The 15,142-nt window shown below is 42.2% G+C and overlaps 1 protein-coding gene across 25 annotated transcripts in view; it reads left to right on the top strand.

The window, feature by feature from the left end:
• The window catches only part of EPB41L3 (erythrocyte membrane protein band 4.1 like 3), a 311,036-nt gene that overhangs the window by 182,801 nt on the left and 113,093 nt on the right, over positions 1 to 15,142 (top strand). For all 25 annotated transcript variants that reach the window (XM_075314499.1, XM_075314519.1, XM_075314518.1 and 22 more), the window contains exons 10-11: positions 510 to 607; positions 1,076 to 1,251. In XM_075314499.1, the coding sequence (XP_075170614.1) occupies positions 510 to 607; positions 1,076 to 1,251 (274 nt within the window). The remainder of the gene's footprint in view (positions 1 to 509; positions 608 to 1,075; positions 1,252 to 15,142) is intronic.

Below are 15,142 nucleotides of genomic sequence, written 5' to 3'. Positions count from 1 at the left end.
TTCTCAAAAGGTTATGCGATATTCACGGTGACCTCCTGGGAATTACCTACTCTCATGTTTTCAAAGGATTCCTGAATTTTCTGTATGATGAAAATGCATGGATTCTGTCCCACTGAAGTTCTTCGTAGTGGACACAAACGCCTATCACAGTTACTGATGATAACTGCACAGTCATAATGTAGGAAATAACAATTCAGTCTTCATGACTGTATATTTATAATAAATTATATAATTTAGGAGAAAGTAGATGGGTGGATAATCATAATGTTAACCCAGCAGGCAGAGATGGTCCTAGCGCTAGCTGTTCATATCATACTGTGCTGATTCATCATGGTGTTTCGAAATAAAGGCTACTGAACAGCAAAGAGAAGATAATCAGGTGTTTTGTGCAAGGGTGGATTTTTTTTTTTGCTAGACTGTTTCTTTAAATGTTCTGAAACATGGGTTCCTTGTGAACAAAACATGATCGTTGTATTTCTAACATATTGTAAAATGTGCTTTCCTTTCAGTTTGAACAATTTGAAAGTACGATTGGTTTCAAGTTACCAAACCACCGGGCTGCCAAACGCTTATGGAAAGTGTGTGTGGAGCATCACACTTTCTTTAGGTAAGCCAGTTACTATATTTCATATTTCTTTGTGTTTTGCTAGTATAATATTTTTGCAAGTTTACAATAAGTTGCTTTGTCTTAACAATTTTACAAATTCAAACATATAGCACTACTTCTACTTTTCAGCACTGGATATTTATTAATCAATTTATTTTATATTTATTGTATTAAATTACATTTTGTTTTGCACACCATAAGTCTCTTTAGGATTATACCTAGCTGAGCCACAGATGGTAAACTGTTAAATGGCTAAATGCTGAAATTTGCCTGCTTATATGATTTATTAATCATGACAAGCACATTCATCTTGTCTGACTCTTCTTGTTACGTAGGGTCTTGTCCAAGACTAAGCTCCACCTCTAATGTGATTGGGCACATTGGTCCCAAGAGAAAAATGTTTATTCATTATCCTTGTTCATCCCATGTGCTATCATATCTCTTTCAACAATCTATCCATTTTTATAGGCTGTTGTTACCAGAGGCACCTCCCAAAAAATTCCTTACCTTAGGGTCAAAGTTCCGCTACAGTGGGAGGACACAAGCTCAGACGAGGAGAGCAAGTGCACTGATTGATAGGCCCGCACCCTATTTTGAACGTTCTTCTAGCAAACGTTATACGATGTCCCGGAGCTTAGATGGGGGTAAGAATCGTGTATTTGCCTTACATGAGTAATAAGACATTTAATAATAATTTAGGAGCAGCGCAAAGACATTTTCTGTAATACACTTAAATTAGAATTGGAAATTTAGCAGCTGGTAAAGTTTCTTATCGAGTGACAGTATCACAATTAAAGGAACAAAGGACACCCACACATGACTCATGACCTCCACGCTCTGCGTACTTTTTATTTAGTTTTATTTAAATTGTCAGATTACACCCACAAAAGGTGTAATCTGATAATCTGACAATGTTTATTATATCACTTCCGCCAACTGCCATACAGAATGTGTGTTCACAGCTGCTTCCATCCCACATATTGGGCGCACATACATGTTATTCATACAAGACTCTTATGTACTTTTTATTAATAAAAACAGTTTAAGATATAAGGGCCTTGTATAATATGTAGTGCAACTCTCCCTTGTTCTTACACTACCAATCTGCCTGGTAAAAAGAGTATAATGGTATTCTACAAGATCTAATGACTAATGCTTAAACAATAAATAAGTCTTCACATTATACACACATGTTGCCAATATGGGTAAACAAAAATTGCACCAATTACTTGATCACCAATTTCATTGTAAGATATCTAGTGCAGGCGCACAACATCATGCACTGTAGTTCTGATGAGGCTCACTGAAGAAGATACCAGTTATGTCAAGGGGCATTATTACAGCACCAAAAGCTGTTTTATTCCAGGGGAGCAGACACTCTGCTTTGGTCAATACCCCTATATTCCTTGCGCAGGTGGGCAGTTACATGATCATATGTATAAATTTGCTTTCTTGTGATAACATGCCAACTAGACTTTCCTGTTAAAACAGTGAGAAGAGTTTAGTAGGCTTGTGACCAAGTATATAAACTGCCCACTCACACAGGGAATCCAGGAGAATCATTAACCCCTTAATGACCGCAAATACGTAATAAAACGGCAGCCGTCAAGGGGCCTTCTTACTAACCACTTTTGTAAATTGGCAGTGAAGAATAAGTGAATAGCCCACCCCCCCATCTCTCCCCTCTGTAGGCGAAAATCCTGCAGGTGAAGGCTGTACATGACAGCTGATACCTGTGGCCATTGGCCCCGACTGATTTTGTTATCGATAGAGACCCATTAAACCCTTGATGACCACTGTCAATCAGGGGAGTGGTTAAAAGACCGCTTTGACAGGATCTGCCCCCACAATCGGAATAGCAGGTGCCTATTGTTGCCATGGTATCCCGAGGTCATATGAAGACCCCAGAGTACAGTGGGCTGTTATATCGTGCTTTCATCAGAGTCTAACTTGCTCTGTTGAGGAGACAGTGAACACTGCAGGACATAAGTCTTGCAATGCAGGAGACCAGTGATCAAAGTAAAAAATATTCATGGCCCAAACTGGGACTAAATAAAAAGTAAAAAAAAAAAAAAACACAAAAAAATCATGTTTGAGTTAAAATAAAAAAAGGTCACATAATTGGAATCGCAATCACATCCAGAACGATCTGATCTATAAAACTGTCTAGTTGTTTATTCCATATGGCAAACACCATAAAGAAAATTAATTTAAAACACACCAAAAATGTTTCTTTTTCATCATACTGACACAAAAAATTGAATAAAAGCGATCAAAAAGTCATATGTAAAAATAAATGGAATGAAGGGAAAGGATAAACCCTCCCCAAAAAAAACAAGTCCTAATATGGCTAATTCAGAAAAAAAAATTACAACTCAGAATATGGCGGTTCAAAAACAAATTAATTTTTGTAAAATATAGTTTTTAACCGCTTCACCCCCGGCCACTAAAACACCCTAATGACCGGGTCATTTTTTGCAATTCTGACCAGTGTCACTTTGACAGGTTATAACTCTGGAACGCTTCAACGGATCCTGGCGATTCTGACATTGTTTTTTCGTGACATATTGTACTTCATGTCAGTTGTAAATTTAGGCCGATACTTTTTGCGTTTATTTGTGAAAATTTAGGAAATTGTGCGAAAATTTTGCAATTTTCAAACTTTGAAAATTTATGCCCATAAATCTGAGAGCTATGTCACACAAAATAGTTACTAAATAACATTTCCCACTTGTCTACTTTACATCAGCACAATTTTCGGAAAAAAAATTTTTCGTTAGGAAGTTAGAAGGGGTCAAAGTTCATCAGCAATTTCTAATTTTTCCAACAAGATTTACAAAATAATTCTTTTTAGGGACCACATCACATTTGAAGTGACTTTGAGAGGCCGAGGTGACAGAAAATACCCAAAAGTGACCCCATTCTAAAAACTGCACCCCTCACACTGCTCAAAACCACATCCAAGAAATTTATTAACTTTAGGTGCTTCACAGGAACCAAAGCAATGTGGAAGGAAAAAATGAAAATTTTACTTTTTAACACAAAAATGTTACTTTAGCCATAAAATGTTCATTTTTACAAGGGAGAAAAGAGAAAGTGCACCCTACAATTTATTGTGCATTTTCTCCTGAGTACGCTGATACCCCATATGGGGTAAAAATCAATTGTTTGGGTGCACGGCAGAGGTCGAAAGGCAAGGAGCGCCATTTGAATTTTTGAACGCAAAATTAGCTGCACTCATTAGCGGATGCCATGTTGGGTTTGAAGACCCCCTGAGGTACCTAAACAATGGAGCTCCCCCACAAGTGACCCCATTTTGGAAACTAGAGCCCTTAAATAATTTTTCTAGATGTTTGGTGAGCACTTTGAACACCTGGGGGCTTCACAGAAGTTTATAACGTTGAGCCGTGAAAAGAAAAAAAAAATTTTTTACCACAAAACTGTTGCTTCAACTAGGTAGCTTTTTTTTCACAAGGGTATCAGGAAAAAATGCACCATAAAACGTATTGTGCCATTTCTCCTGAGTACGCAGATACCTCACATGTGGTGGAAAGTAATTGTTGGGCGCATGGCGTGGCTCAGAAGAGAAGGGCACCATTTGACAGCAAAATTGGTTGGAATCATTAGCGGACGCCATGTCACGTTTTTAGACACCCCCCCCCCCTGTGGTGCCTAAACAGTGGAGCTCCCCCACAAATTACCCCATTTTGGAACAAGACCCCTCAAGGAATTTATCTAGATGTTTAGTGAGCCCCTTGTACCCCCAGGGGCTCCACTGAAAGTTGATAACGTTGAACCGTGAAAATTATTTATTTTTTTTTAATTTTTTTTTTAAATTTTTGCAGCAACAAGGTAGCTTTTTTTTTTTTTCTTTTTACAACGGTATCAGGAAAAAATGCACCATAAAACTTATTGTGGAATTTTTCCCGAGTACGCAGATACCTCATATGTGGTGGTGGAAATTGTTTGGGCGCATGGCGGGGCTCAGAAGACAAGGAACACCATTTGACTTTTCAAACGCACAGACGCAGTGATCGGCCGCTGCAGGTGGCACGGTCGGATGAGATACAAAAAGCGCTGGGGATACGGAAAAAAAAAAAAAAGTCACGCCAAAAATTGAGCAGGGATGCTGATCCGCGCTCAGCGGGACGCACGGACAGATGCGATACTTTATTTTCCGTATCCCCGACGCTTTTTGTATCGCATCCGTCCGTGCGTCCCGCCGAGCGCTGATCAGGGATGCACATAACGGATCGGCATCCCTGCTCAATTTTTGGCGTGACTTTTTTTTCCGTATCCCCAACGCTTTTTGTATTGCATCCGTCTGGGCGTCCCGCCGAGCGCTGATCAGGGATGCACATAACGGATCGGCATCCCTGCTCAATTTTTGGCGTGACTTTTTTTTTTCCGTATCCCCGATGCTTTTTGTCACGCCAAAAATTGAGCAGGGATGCCGATCCGTTATGTGCATCCCTGATCAGCGCTCGGCGGGACGCACGGACTAATGCGATTCAAAAAGCGTCAGGGATACGGGGAAAAAAAAGTCCCGCCGAAAACTGACCACGGATGCAGATACGTTATCTGCATCCCTGATCAGCGCTCGGCGGGACGCACGGACGCATGAGGTGTAAAAATGGACATGGGATAGAGGAAAAAAAAAGAAAAAAAAAAAAAGTTATACTCACAGTACCCAGAGGATTAGCAGGAGGAACAGCTTTATAGCAGCAGCCAGCAGGCAGGAAGTTGGACAGCTCAGCAGAAGACCCAGGAAGAAGGACCCAGCGATGGAGGCAGATGTGATCGGCCGGTGAAGTCAGGTAAGAGGACGTCGGGGGGACAGCAGAGGGGGAGGGGGACAGCAGAGGGGGAAGGGGACAGCAGAGGGGGAAGGGGACAGCAGAGGGGGTGGGGGACAGCAGAGGGGGAGAGCAGAGGAGGAGGGAGATACCGGAGGAGCTGCAGAATAGAGATCACGGGGGAGGCCGGCAGATTGGGATGTCGGGGGGCAGATTGGGATGTCGGGGGGCAGATTGGGATGTCGGGGGGCAGATTGGGATGTCGGGGGGCAGATTGGGATGTCGGGGGGCAGATTGGGATGTCGGGGGGCAGATTGGGATGTCGGGGGGGCAGATTGGGATGGCGGGGGGGGGGCAGATCAGGATGTCGGGGGGGGCCAGATCGGGATGTTGGGGGGCAGATCGCAGGGGGGCACGGGCAGGGGCCATTACAGGTGCGCGCAGGAGCAATCACAGGAGCGCGCAGGGGCTGCAAGGTGAGCACAATACTCACCGCTCCTGCTCCGTGACGTGACAGCAGCAGCAGCGGTGGCGTGGTACCACTAGTACCAGCCAGTGCTGCACGCTGCAGACATGTTGGGGGAGGGTCCCCAGACAAGCACAGGCGTGGGGAGGGCGGCCACCAGCAAATCAAACCGCCCCACTGCACACTGATTGGAGCGATTGCGCGTCATAGCACGATCGCTCCAATGAGTGCTGCAGGGGCTGGGAGCGGCATGTTTGAGATCCACCTATGATCTGCTGTACCTGCTACAGCGTCTCATAGCTGGATCTCACAGTATCGCACTATTTCCGGCATTATTTTTACCGAAATCAGTGCGAAAGATGTGGTTGGCGGTTCAGATTTGAACAGCCAATCACATCGATCGTCGATGGGGGGTGGCGATGCCAACCCCCTGGGGTGAAGCAAAGGTCCCCTGCTGTAAGAAACAGCAGGGGACATAATTTGAAAGCCGTTGCTATGGCCACGGCAATCAAATGAACTTTAAGCAGTAAAATTACGTCCCTGGTCGTTAAGTCATGTTAAAATAGGACGTAATTTTACTGCCCGCGGTCGTGAAGGGGTTAAGTTGCAAAGCACAAACAAAATATTTAATTTTTCTATCATTATAATAGTACTAACCCGCAAAAAGACTTGGTCTTCTCACTTCTAACACCTGATGGAATCGCTCAAAAGATAAAAATAATAAGTGAATTGCTGGTTTTTCTTCACTCAGCATTTTAAAAATCTGAATAAAAAGAGATTGAAGAATGTTATTTACCCCAAAATGGTACCAAAAATAAGCTCTCAGCAGTATCAAATACTTATTTTCCTCACTGTACTACACTAAACTAAGATCTGAGTGGGCTGACCTAAGATACCATGTTTACCCGAAAATAAACAGTAGTCGCAATTGAATAATGAAGGTAAAGAATACTGCAGGACACTTCATTATAGAAACCAGACACCCCCAAAAGAGAGACAAAAGAAGACCCCGCAATCAGACTCACCAAACACCAAACGGGAGGCCCTGCAGTGGAACGCACACCCACACACATCAGATCGCACACACATACTCACCACATCCGGTGATACCTATGGCTTCTGGCTGGCAGGGGAACCTGGAATGCAGTGCAGTGAACCGTGATGACCTGCAGTGGAACGCATCAGTGGTCCATCGCAGGTCGTCGTGCTTCACTGCATTGCATCTCAGGTTCACCTGCCAGCTGGAAGCAATAGGTATCACCGGATGTGGTGAGTATGTGTGTGCTATCTGGTGTGTGTGTGTGTGTGTGTGTGCCGCCCGGAAGCAGGGGAGGACCGCTATGAAGCATACCTGCTGGGAGCACTCGCAGGTAGCACCCACCAAAGATCGCTGGAGGACCTGGGAGCAACGCAGACGTCTAGGGTTTGGTAAGTATGATTCTCCTAGGAAAGGGGGTCGACTTTTTTGGGCAAGTAAACTTACCCCCAGCCCATGTTTGCCCGAGAATAAGCCTTAGCACATTTTACAGCTCCAAAAGTAATATGACCGTGTCTTATTTTCAGGAAAAACACGGTATAACATGTTTTCTATGTACACAAAAGGCCTATTTCTCTCAAATTGTTTACAAATTTATCTAAATATGTGTGAGTGAGCATGTCGCCTTTGCTGAGATAATTCATCCACCTCACAGGTGTGGCATATCAAAATGATGATTAGGCAGCATAATTACTGCATACATGTGCCTTAGGCTGGCTACAATAAAAGGCTACTATAAAATGTGCACTTTTATCACAAAGCACAATGCCACAGATGTCGCAAGTTTGAGGGAGCAACTGGCATGCTGACTGCAGGAATGTCCATCAACTGTTGCCTGAATTGAATGTTCATTTCTCTATCATAAGTCGCCTCCAAAGGTGTTTTAGAGAACTTGTTAGTACATCCACCTGGCCTCACAACCGCAGACCATGGGTAACCACACCAGCCCAGGGACCTCAACATCCAACATCTTCAGCTCCAAGATCGTCTAAGACCAGCAACCCAGACAACTGGGGCAATAATTGGTTTGCATAACCAAAGCATTTTTGCATAGTCAGAAACCATCTCAGGGAAGCTCATCACATGCTTATGCTCCTCATCTAGGTCTCCACCTGACTAGAGTAGTCAAATGCTCACATTCAATTGCATCTGGCTTGTTGGAGAAGTGTTGTCTGGTTTTCACTGTACAGGGTAGAAGGTAGACTGTGTTTGTATCAAGTGGGTGAGCAGTTTGCAGATGTTAATGTTGTTCATCATGTTGCCCACAGTGGCCATTGGGTTATAGTATGGGCAGTAGTATGTTATGGTAATCGAAAATAGGTGCATTTTTTTTATACCAGTCTGGAGGCACAGACATACCGTAATGAGATCCCATTGTTGTGTCTTTCATCCCCGACCATCACCTCATGTTGCAGCACGCTAATGCACGGCCTCATGTTGCAAGTATCTCTATACCTGGAACAATTCCTGGGATATGGAAACATCCCATTTCTTGCATGGCCAACATACTCACTGGACAGGTCACTCATTGAGCGTGTTTGGGGTGCTCTGGATTGGTGTATATGACAGCATGTTCAAGTTGTCACATTGTCTAATCAGCATCTTGATATGCCACACTTGTGATGTGGATGGATTATCTCATCAAAGGAGAAATGCTCACTAAGGCCTGCGCCACACATCCGTGCCTCCGGCACGTGTTTGTCATTTTTTACACGTACCGGCGGCACGGAGACACTTTAACCAATGCTACCCTATTGTAGCAGGCACACACACGTAAAACCACACGGAACGTGTGTCCGTGTGCGTTTGTACGTGTGTGCGTTTTTGAAAGCGCTGACATGTCCGTTTTTTCACCGGCAGCACGGGTGTCACACGGCCCGCACCCGCACCACACGGGTGTAGTGTGGATGCGGTCCCGTGTGACACGCGCCGGAGAAAACACACATGTCATTGAAAAAAAAAAAAAACATTAACTCACCTTCTCCAGCCCTCCTGTCTCTGCCGCTGCTGCCTCTTACTGCCGACCGCCGCTCATTATTCTCATAGAATATTCACTTCACTGCCTGGCAGCAGCAGCAGCGGGGAGACGGCAGGGCTGGAGACCGAGGATCAGCACCACGGACAGCAGCGCGGACATCAGGAAGGACCAGGTGAGTATAATAATTACCGGTTCTACGTGTGCTATCGCGGATAGCACACGTAGAACACACGTGTCACGCACGTACCAGAGACGCGTACTTACCTGCACGCAACACGCAGGGAAAATACGTGTCTCTCGGCACGTGCGTGAATTTCACGTGAGTGTGGCAGAGGCCTTACACAGATTTAGAGAAATTTGTTAAAAATATTTGAGAAAACAAGGTCTTTTGTGTACATAGAAAAAGTCTTAGATCTTTGAGTTCAACTCATGAAGAATGAGAGCAAAAACAAGTGTTGTGTTTTATATTTTTGTTTAGTGTATATATTCTGCAATACCACTGCATAGGGAAATCGTGGTTCTCCTATAAAGGTCACAGGAGAACTAACATGGCAATTACGGGATCTTCAGCAGACCCCAGCTGCCATGGTAATCTACCAGTTCCCCACAATCTCATCGCAAAGGAGTTAAATTAAGCCCTTGATCTCATTTCTAAGCTGTAGTAAGAAATTCACGGTGGATTTTATGTGGTTAAACCTCAGTGATTGGAGCACACTCCAGATGCAGGCTATATAAGAGCGGTGCCGTCTGGTATTAAGCAGGCTCAGCTCCTGTGACTGCTTCATATATTTCTTATCTACTTATGATGACAATCTATGTCATAATAGGTAAGGATGGTTGAGCTCGGGGAGATCAACATCCAACACCGCAGAGACACCATCATGTGTTTCTCAATGCAGTGACACTAGAACAAGGCCCCTGGGAAAATGTGCAAAACAAGAATGCCGCGGAGACACCATCACATGTTTCTCAACGCTGGCAGGAAACTAGCCAGGTCTTTCCCCGGGAAGGAACAACCACGGGAAGGGCAGTCTCCAGTCAAGGAAACCGCCTATACCAAAACATGGTATCCATCCACAGACAGCTGTTTCGGGGTATTTGCCCCTCATCAGTGTGGAGTAGGAAACAGGCTAGTGAGAGCAATGCCTAGTAGGTGTCTCCGCGGTGTTGGATGTTAATCTCCCCGAGGTCAACCATTCTTACCTATATAGTCTTCTACTAGGCATTGCTCCCACTAGCCAGTTTCCTACTCCACACTGATGAGGGGTAAATACCCCGAAACAGCTGTCTGTGGATGGATACCATGTTTTTGTATAGGCGGTTTCCTTGACTGGAGACTGCCCTTCCCGTGGTTATTCCTTCCTGGTGAAAGACCTGGCTAGTTTCCTGTCAGCGTTGAGAAACATGTGATGGTGTCTCCGCGGCATTCTTGTTTTGTAATGTATGTCATAAGTCATTTATGAGGTCAATGATCTTATTGCTTAATAATTGAATGATATTTTGGACTGAAGATAAACTTTAACCATTTCAGATGCTGGCCAAATGTGAGACATGCCAATCAAATACATGTTGTTGTATATTAGATGTATTGATGTTCCTCCATCTGTAATTTCAGTTGTGAAAATTGCTGCAAACTGAAAGAGAGAAAAGCGTGTGGCTTAGTGTTGACACCTTCCTTATGTATACTTGATTATAGTCATTGTTGCTGTGATGTTGCGATTTGGGCATGTCTCTCTCCTGCTGCATAGGATGTAGTTGCCTAGTAACAAGGTCCAGATTCTGGCCTCTGTAGTGCCCTTCTATTTGCACTTTACTACATCTTTTATGTATTTGTTTATTTAAAACATAAATGTCAGCCCTCATTAATCGCTGTACAGCTCATTTTGTGATAATTAACACCACAAACCTCGTATACTATATGGCGTTTTTCATGCACGAAAAACAAAGTATTGTGCCTAAGCAACACTTCTATCAAATTTACTTTTAAAAATTGCCATTTATTCCAACCTATTAGGTATTTCCTCATTCTCCAAGTATCTTGTATTATCATCTAATAGATATTAAAAAAAGGTGTCAAAGTACATTAATAGCCACATGTAACATGTAAGTTAGGTCTGGAGGCTTTTCACTTGCTATAAAATATTAGAGTTTGCTATGGTCTATGTAAAAAAAAAACCCAAAACACACGTGCTTGTGGTTATATAAATGAAACCGTTTTTATTATTTCCACATATATCCATCCATTACGTAGATGCATAATTACAGATTTAGGATTGTTCATTTCATTTGAGTGTGAAGCAAAAACACACAATGCATAATAATGCAGGAGAAAAAGCATCTGAATGTAGGAGACATGGTGATCTGAATATAGAAGCACACATGGCAAGAGCTGATCAGGGCCTGCAGTAAAATGGAGATACTGAAAATAAATCGGGCAGTATGTTTGTCACCAATGCATGCGACAAATACACAGTCATGGGTGAAAGTGTTGCCACCCAAAAAACTGATCCCAAAAATGAAGTATTTCTCCCAGAAAATTATTGAAATGACACATTTTGTTATACACATGTTTATTTACTTTGTGTGTATTGGAACAAAAAACAAATTGGACATAATTTCACATAAAACTCCAAAAATTGTCCAGACAAAATTGTTGGCATCTTTCCAAAATTGTGGGTAAAAAACATTGTTTCAAGCATGTGATGCTCGTTCAAACTTACCGTGTGGCAAGTAAATCACAAACCAGATAAAAAGGGGAGAAGGTGACTCCATCTTTGCATTGTGTGTCTGTGTGTTCCACACTGAGCATGGAGAACAGAAAGAGGGGAAGAGAACTGTCTGAAGACTTGGGAACCACTATTGTTGAAAACTATCCACAACCTCAAGGTTACAAGTTCATCTTCAGAGATATTGATGATCCTTTGTCTATGGTGTGCAACATTAATTAAGAAGTTTACAATGCATGGCACTGTAGCTAATCTCCCTGGACGTGGATGGCAAAGAAAAATTGATGAAAAGTTGCAACGCAGGATATTCTAGATGGTGGATAAGCAGCCCCACTCAGTTTCCCAAAGAAATTCAAGCTGTTCTGCAGGCTCAGGGTGTATCAGTGTCAGCGCCAACTATCCGTCCACATTTGATTGAAATGAAATGCTATGGCAGGAGACCTTAGAAGGACCCCACTGCCACACAGAGACATAAAAAGCTAGACTGCAGTTTGCAAAAATGTTCGTGAGTAAGCCAAAATCAATCTGGGAAAAGCATCTTGTGGACAGATGAGACCAATATAGAGCTTTTTGGTAAACCAGGATCTACAGTCAAATATGGTGGAGGTTCAAAGATGTTTTAGGGTTGTTTTGCTGCCTCTGGCACTGGGTGCCTTGACTGTGTGCATTGCATCAAGAAATCTAAAGATTACAAAAGTATTTTGAGTCTCAATGTAGTTCCCAGTGTCAGAAAGCTGGGTTTGCGTCCTACATGAAATGGGGTCTTCCAGCAGGACAATGACCCCCAAACATATTTTAAGAAGCACCTAGGAATGGATAGAAACAGCTGGAGAGTTCTGAACTGGCATCAATGAGTTAAATGCCTTTGAATACCTGTGGAGAGATCTTAAAATTGCTGTTGGGAGAAGGCATCCTTCAAATATGAGAGACCTGGATTAGTTTGCAAAAGAAGAGTCCAAAATTCTAATTGATATGTGTAAGAAGCTTGTTGATGGTTATAGGAAATGATTGACTGCAGTTATTTTTTCCAAAGGGTGTGCAATCAAAATATTAAGTTGAGGGTGCCAACAATTTTGTCTGGTCCATTTTTAGGGTTTTGTCTCTAAAATTATATCCAATTTTCCTTTTTATTTTTCTGTGGTTTTTTTGTGGGTTTTTTTTCTGGTGTTCCAATGCACACACAGAAAATAAATGTCTGTAATTACAATCATTTAAGGGGAGAAATACTTCATTTTCTGGGACAATTTCAAGTGTTCCAACACTTTTTTGGCCATGAATGTATATGCATCAATAGGTAAAGGGTGAACCTATTATAATAACTGAATAAAAGCTATTGATGCTGAAATGTATGGTATTAAGCAATCACAATCAAACTCTTTTGATGTGATGTCAACTGAACTGAAAATTTTAATAAAACTATTAAAACATTTTGTTTGCTTTGGACAACATTTTTATAATGGATTTTTATCAGAACTCTGCTTTCAGCTTTTTAATTTTTCTTTTTTAAAAATTGTGTAAATTGAGATACACTTGGAAATTAATTACCGTACTATCTTCCCAATATACATGTTGGAAGAAGACCTTTATTTTGTTCCAGCAAATAATGTGGGGTTTTTTTTTTTAAGACCATGTAAATTATTTTAATAGTGACATATTAGAATTGGGAGGAATTCAGTAAAATAAGAAAAACAAGGCTTGTTCCAAGGGAAATATTATAGGAAAAGTCAAATGCCTTTTAGAGTTCGGGCTTCCTGGTAGCTTATGTAGTGGGAGATTGTATAATGGTCCTAATATATGTAATATAGTACTATGATGTCCGTGATTATAAAAGAAAAATACTGTACTTGGTTTTACTTCACTTGCCATGGAAACGTCAACTTTTTATACATCTATATATAAATGTAAAAACCAGTGAACAAAGGAGTAGAAAATGCACAATAATAATCCTTTATTAGAACAACCAAATTTGGACACATAAAAAGAAAACTGGATCTAACAAGGAGGATGGAAGAGAAGGGGCAGTGAAGAACTTTGTTAGGAAGTTAGAAGCGTTCAAAGTTTATAAGCAATTTCTAATTTTTCCAATAAAATTTACAAAAACATTTTTTTAGGGACCTCATCACATTTGAACTGCCTTTGAGAGGCCTAGGTGACATAAAATACCCAAAGGTGACACCATTCTAAAAACTGCACCCCACAAAGTATTCAAAGCTGCATCCAATAAGTTTATTAACCCTTCAGGTACTTCACAGCAATTAATGTAAAGTGGAATGGAAAAAAATAATTTTCATTTTACCTAAAAATGTTGCTTTAGCCCCAATTTATTCACTTTCACAAGAAATAGCATGACAAAATGGATCTCAAAATTTGTTACCCAGATTCTTCTGAGTGCGCTAATACCCCACATGTGGTCAGAAACCAATGTTTGGAGCAATATTTGAATTTTGGAACACACAATAAAACTTGCGGACACCATGTTGCATTTGTAGGACCCCTAAGGTACCTTAACAGCAGAAACCCCCCATAAGAGACCCCATTTTGTAAACTAGACCCATTAAGGACTTTATCCAGGGGTATAGGGAACATTTTCAACCCACATGTACTTCACAGAATTTGAGAACATTAGGGTGTCATATTTAAACTTTTTTGAATGTTGTCGCTTAAGCACCAAACTTCACACTTTTACAAGAGGTAATACCAAAAACTGGATCTCACAGTTTATTGCCCACTTTCTTATGAGCGCGGGGATATCCCACATATAGTCATAAAGTTATGTTTGGAGAAATGGGAGGGCTCGGAACGGAAGGAGCAATATTTGAATTTTGGAAAACAAATTTGGCTGAAATAGATTGTGGCCACCATGTTGCATTTGTAGAGCCCATGAGTAGGGATGGGCGAACCCGAACTATAAAGTTCGGTGTCCGTATCAAACACATGGTGTTCGTGCATACGACCTCGAACACGATCTTTCTGGGATGTTCGTCTTACAGTTCGTGTAACCGTTCGGGTCCAACAGCTGTTAAAATAAAAAGCATGTTATTAAAAAACATTCTGATCATACTTGCAGGTCCCACGACGTCCTGCAGACTCTGCCTCCCAGCACTTCTGCTCACACGTCCATCCGATTATTGCTGTTCCCCCCGGTAAGAACCTCTGGTTAAAAGGACCTTCCGTCACCGTGACATCATACCCATGTGACCAGTAAATGCTGTATTACATCATTGGCTACAGACTGGTCACGTGAGTATGACGTCATCACAGGTCCTGGCACACCGTGATGCGAGTGTCATCGCATCACTGCACACAATCTCCTGACGGCAGTGGATCAGCTGCATGTATTTCCACAGCTGAAGCGCTGCTGTCGGGAGAGTGGGGTGATGCACTGCGAGACGCAAGTGCAATCATCCCCTCACTGTCGGCCTCTGCTTCATCGCTCTGCCCTGAACGATGTAGCAGCCTGACATGGCTCTCTGTGCTTCTCACTGTGTATAGACTGTGCACAAGATGAAGCAGAGTTGACTTTGCTCTTTGCT

This window comes from Anomaloglossus baeobatrachus, chromosome 6 (genome assembly GCF_048569485.1).
Source record: "Anomaloglossus baeobatrachus isolate aAnoBae1 chromosome 6, aAnoBae1.hap1, whole genome shotgun sequence".
Lineage (NCBI taxonomy): Eukaryota > Metazoa > Chordata > Amphibia > Anura > Aromobatidae > Anomaloglossus > Anomaloglossus baeobatrachus.
Note: the sequence above shows the minus strand (reverse complement) of the source record. Positions and strands in the feature narration are given on the sequence as shown.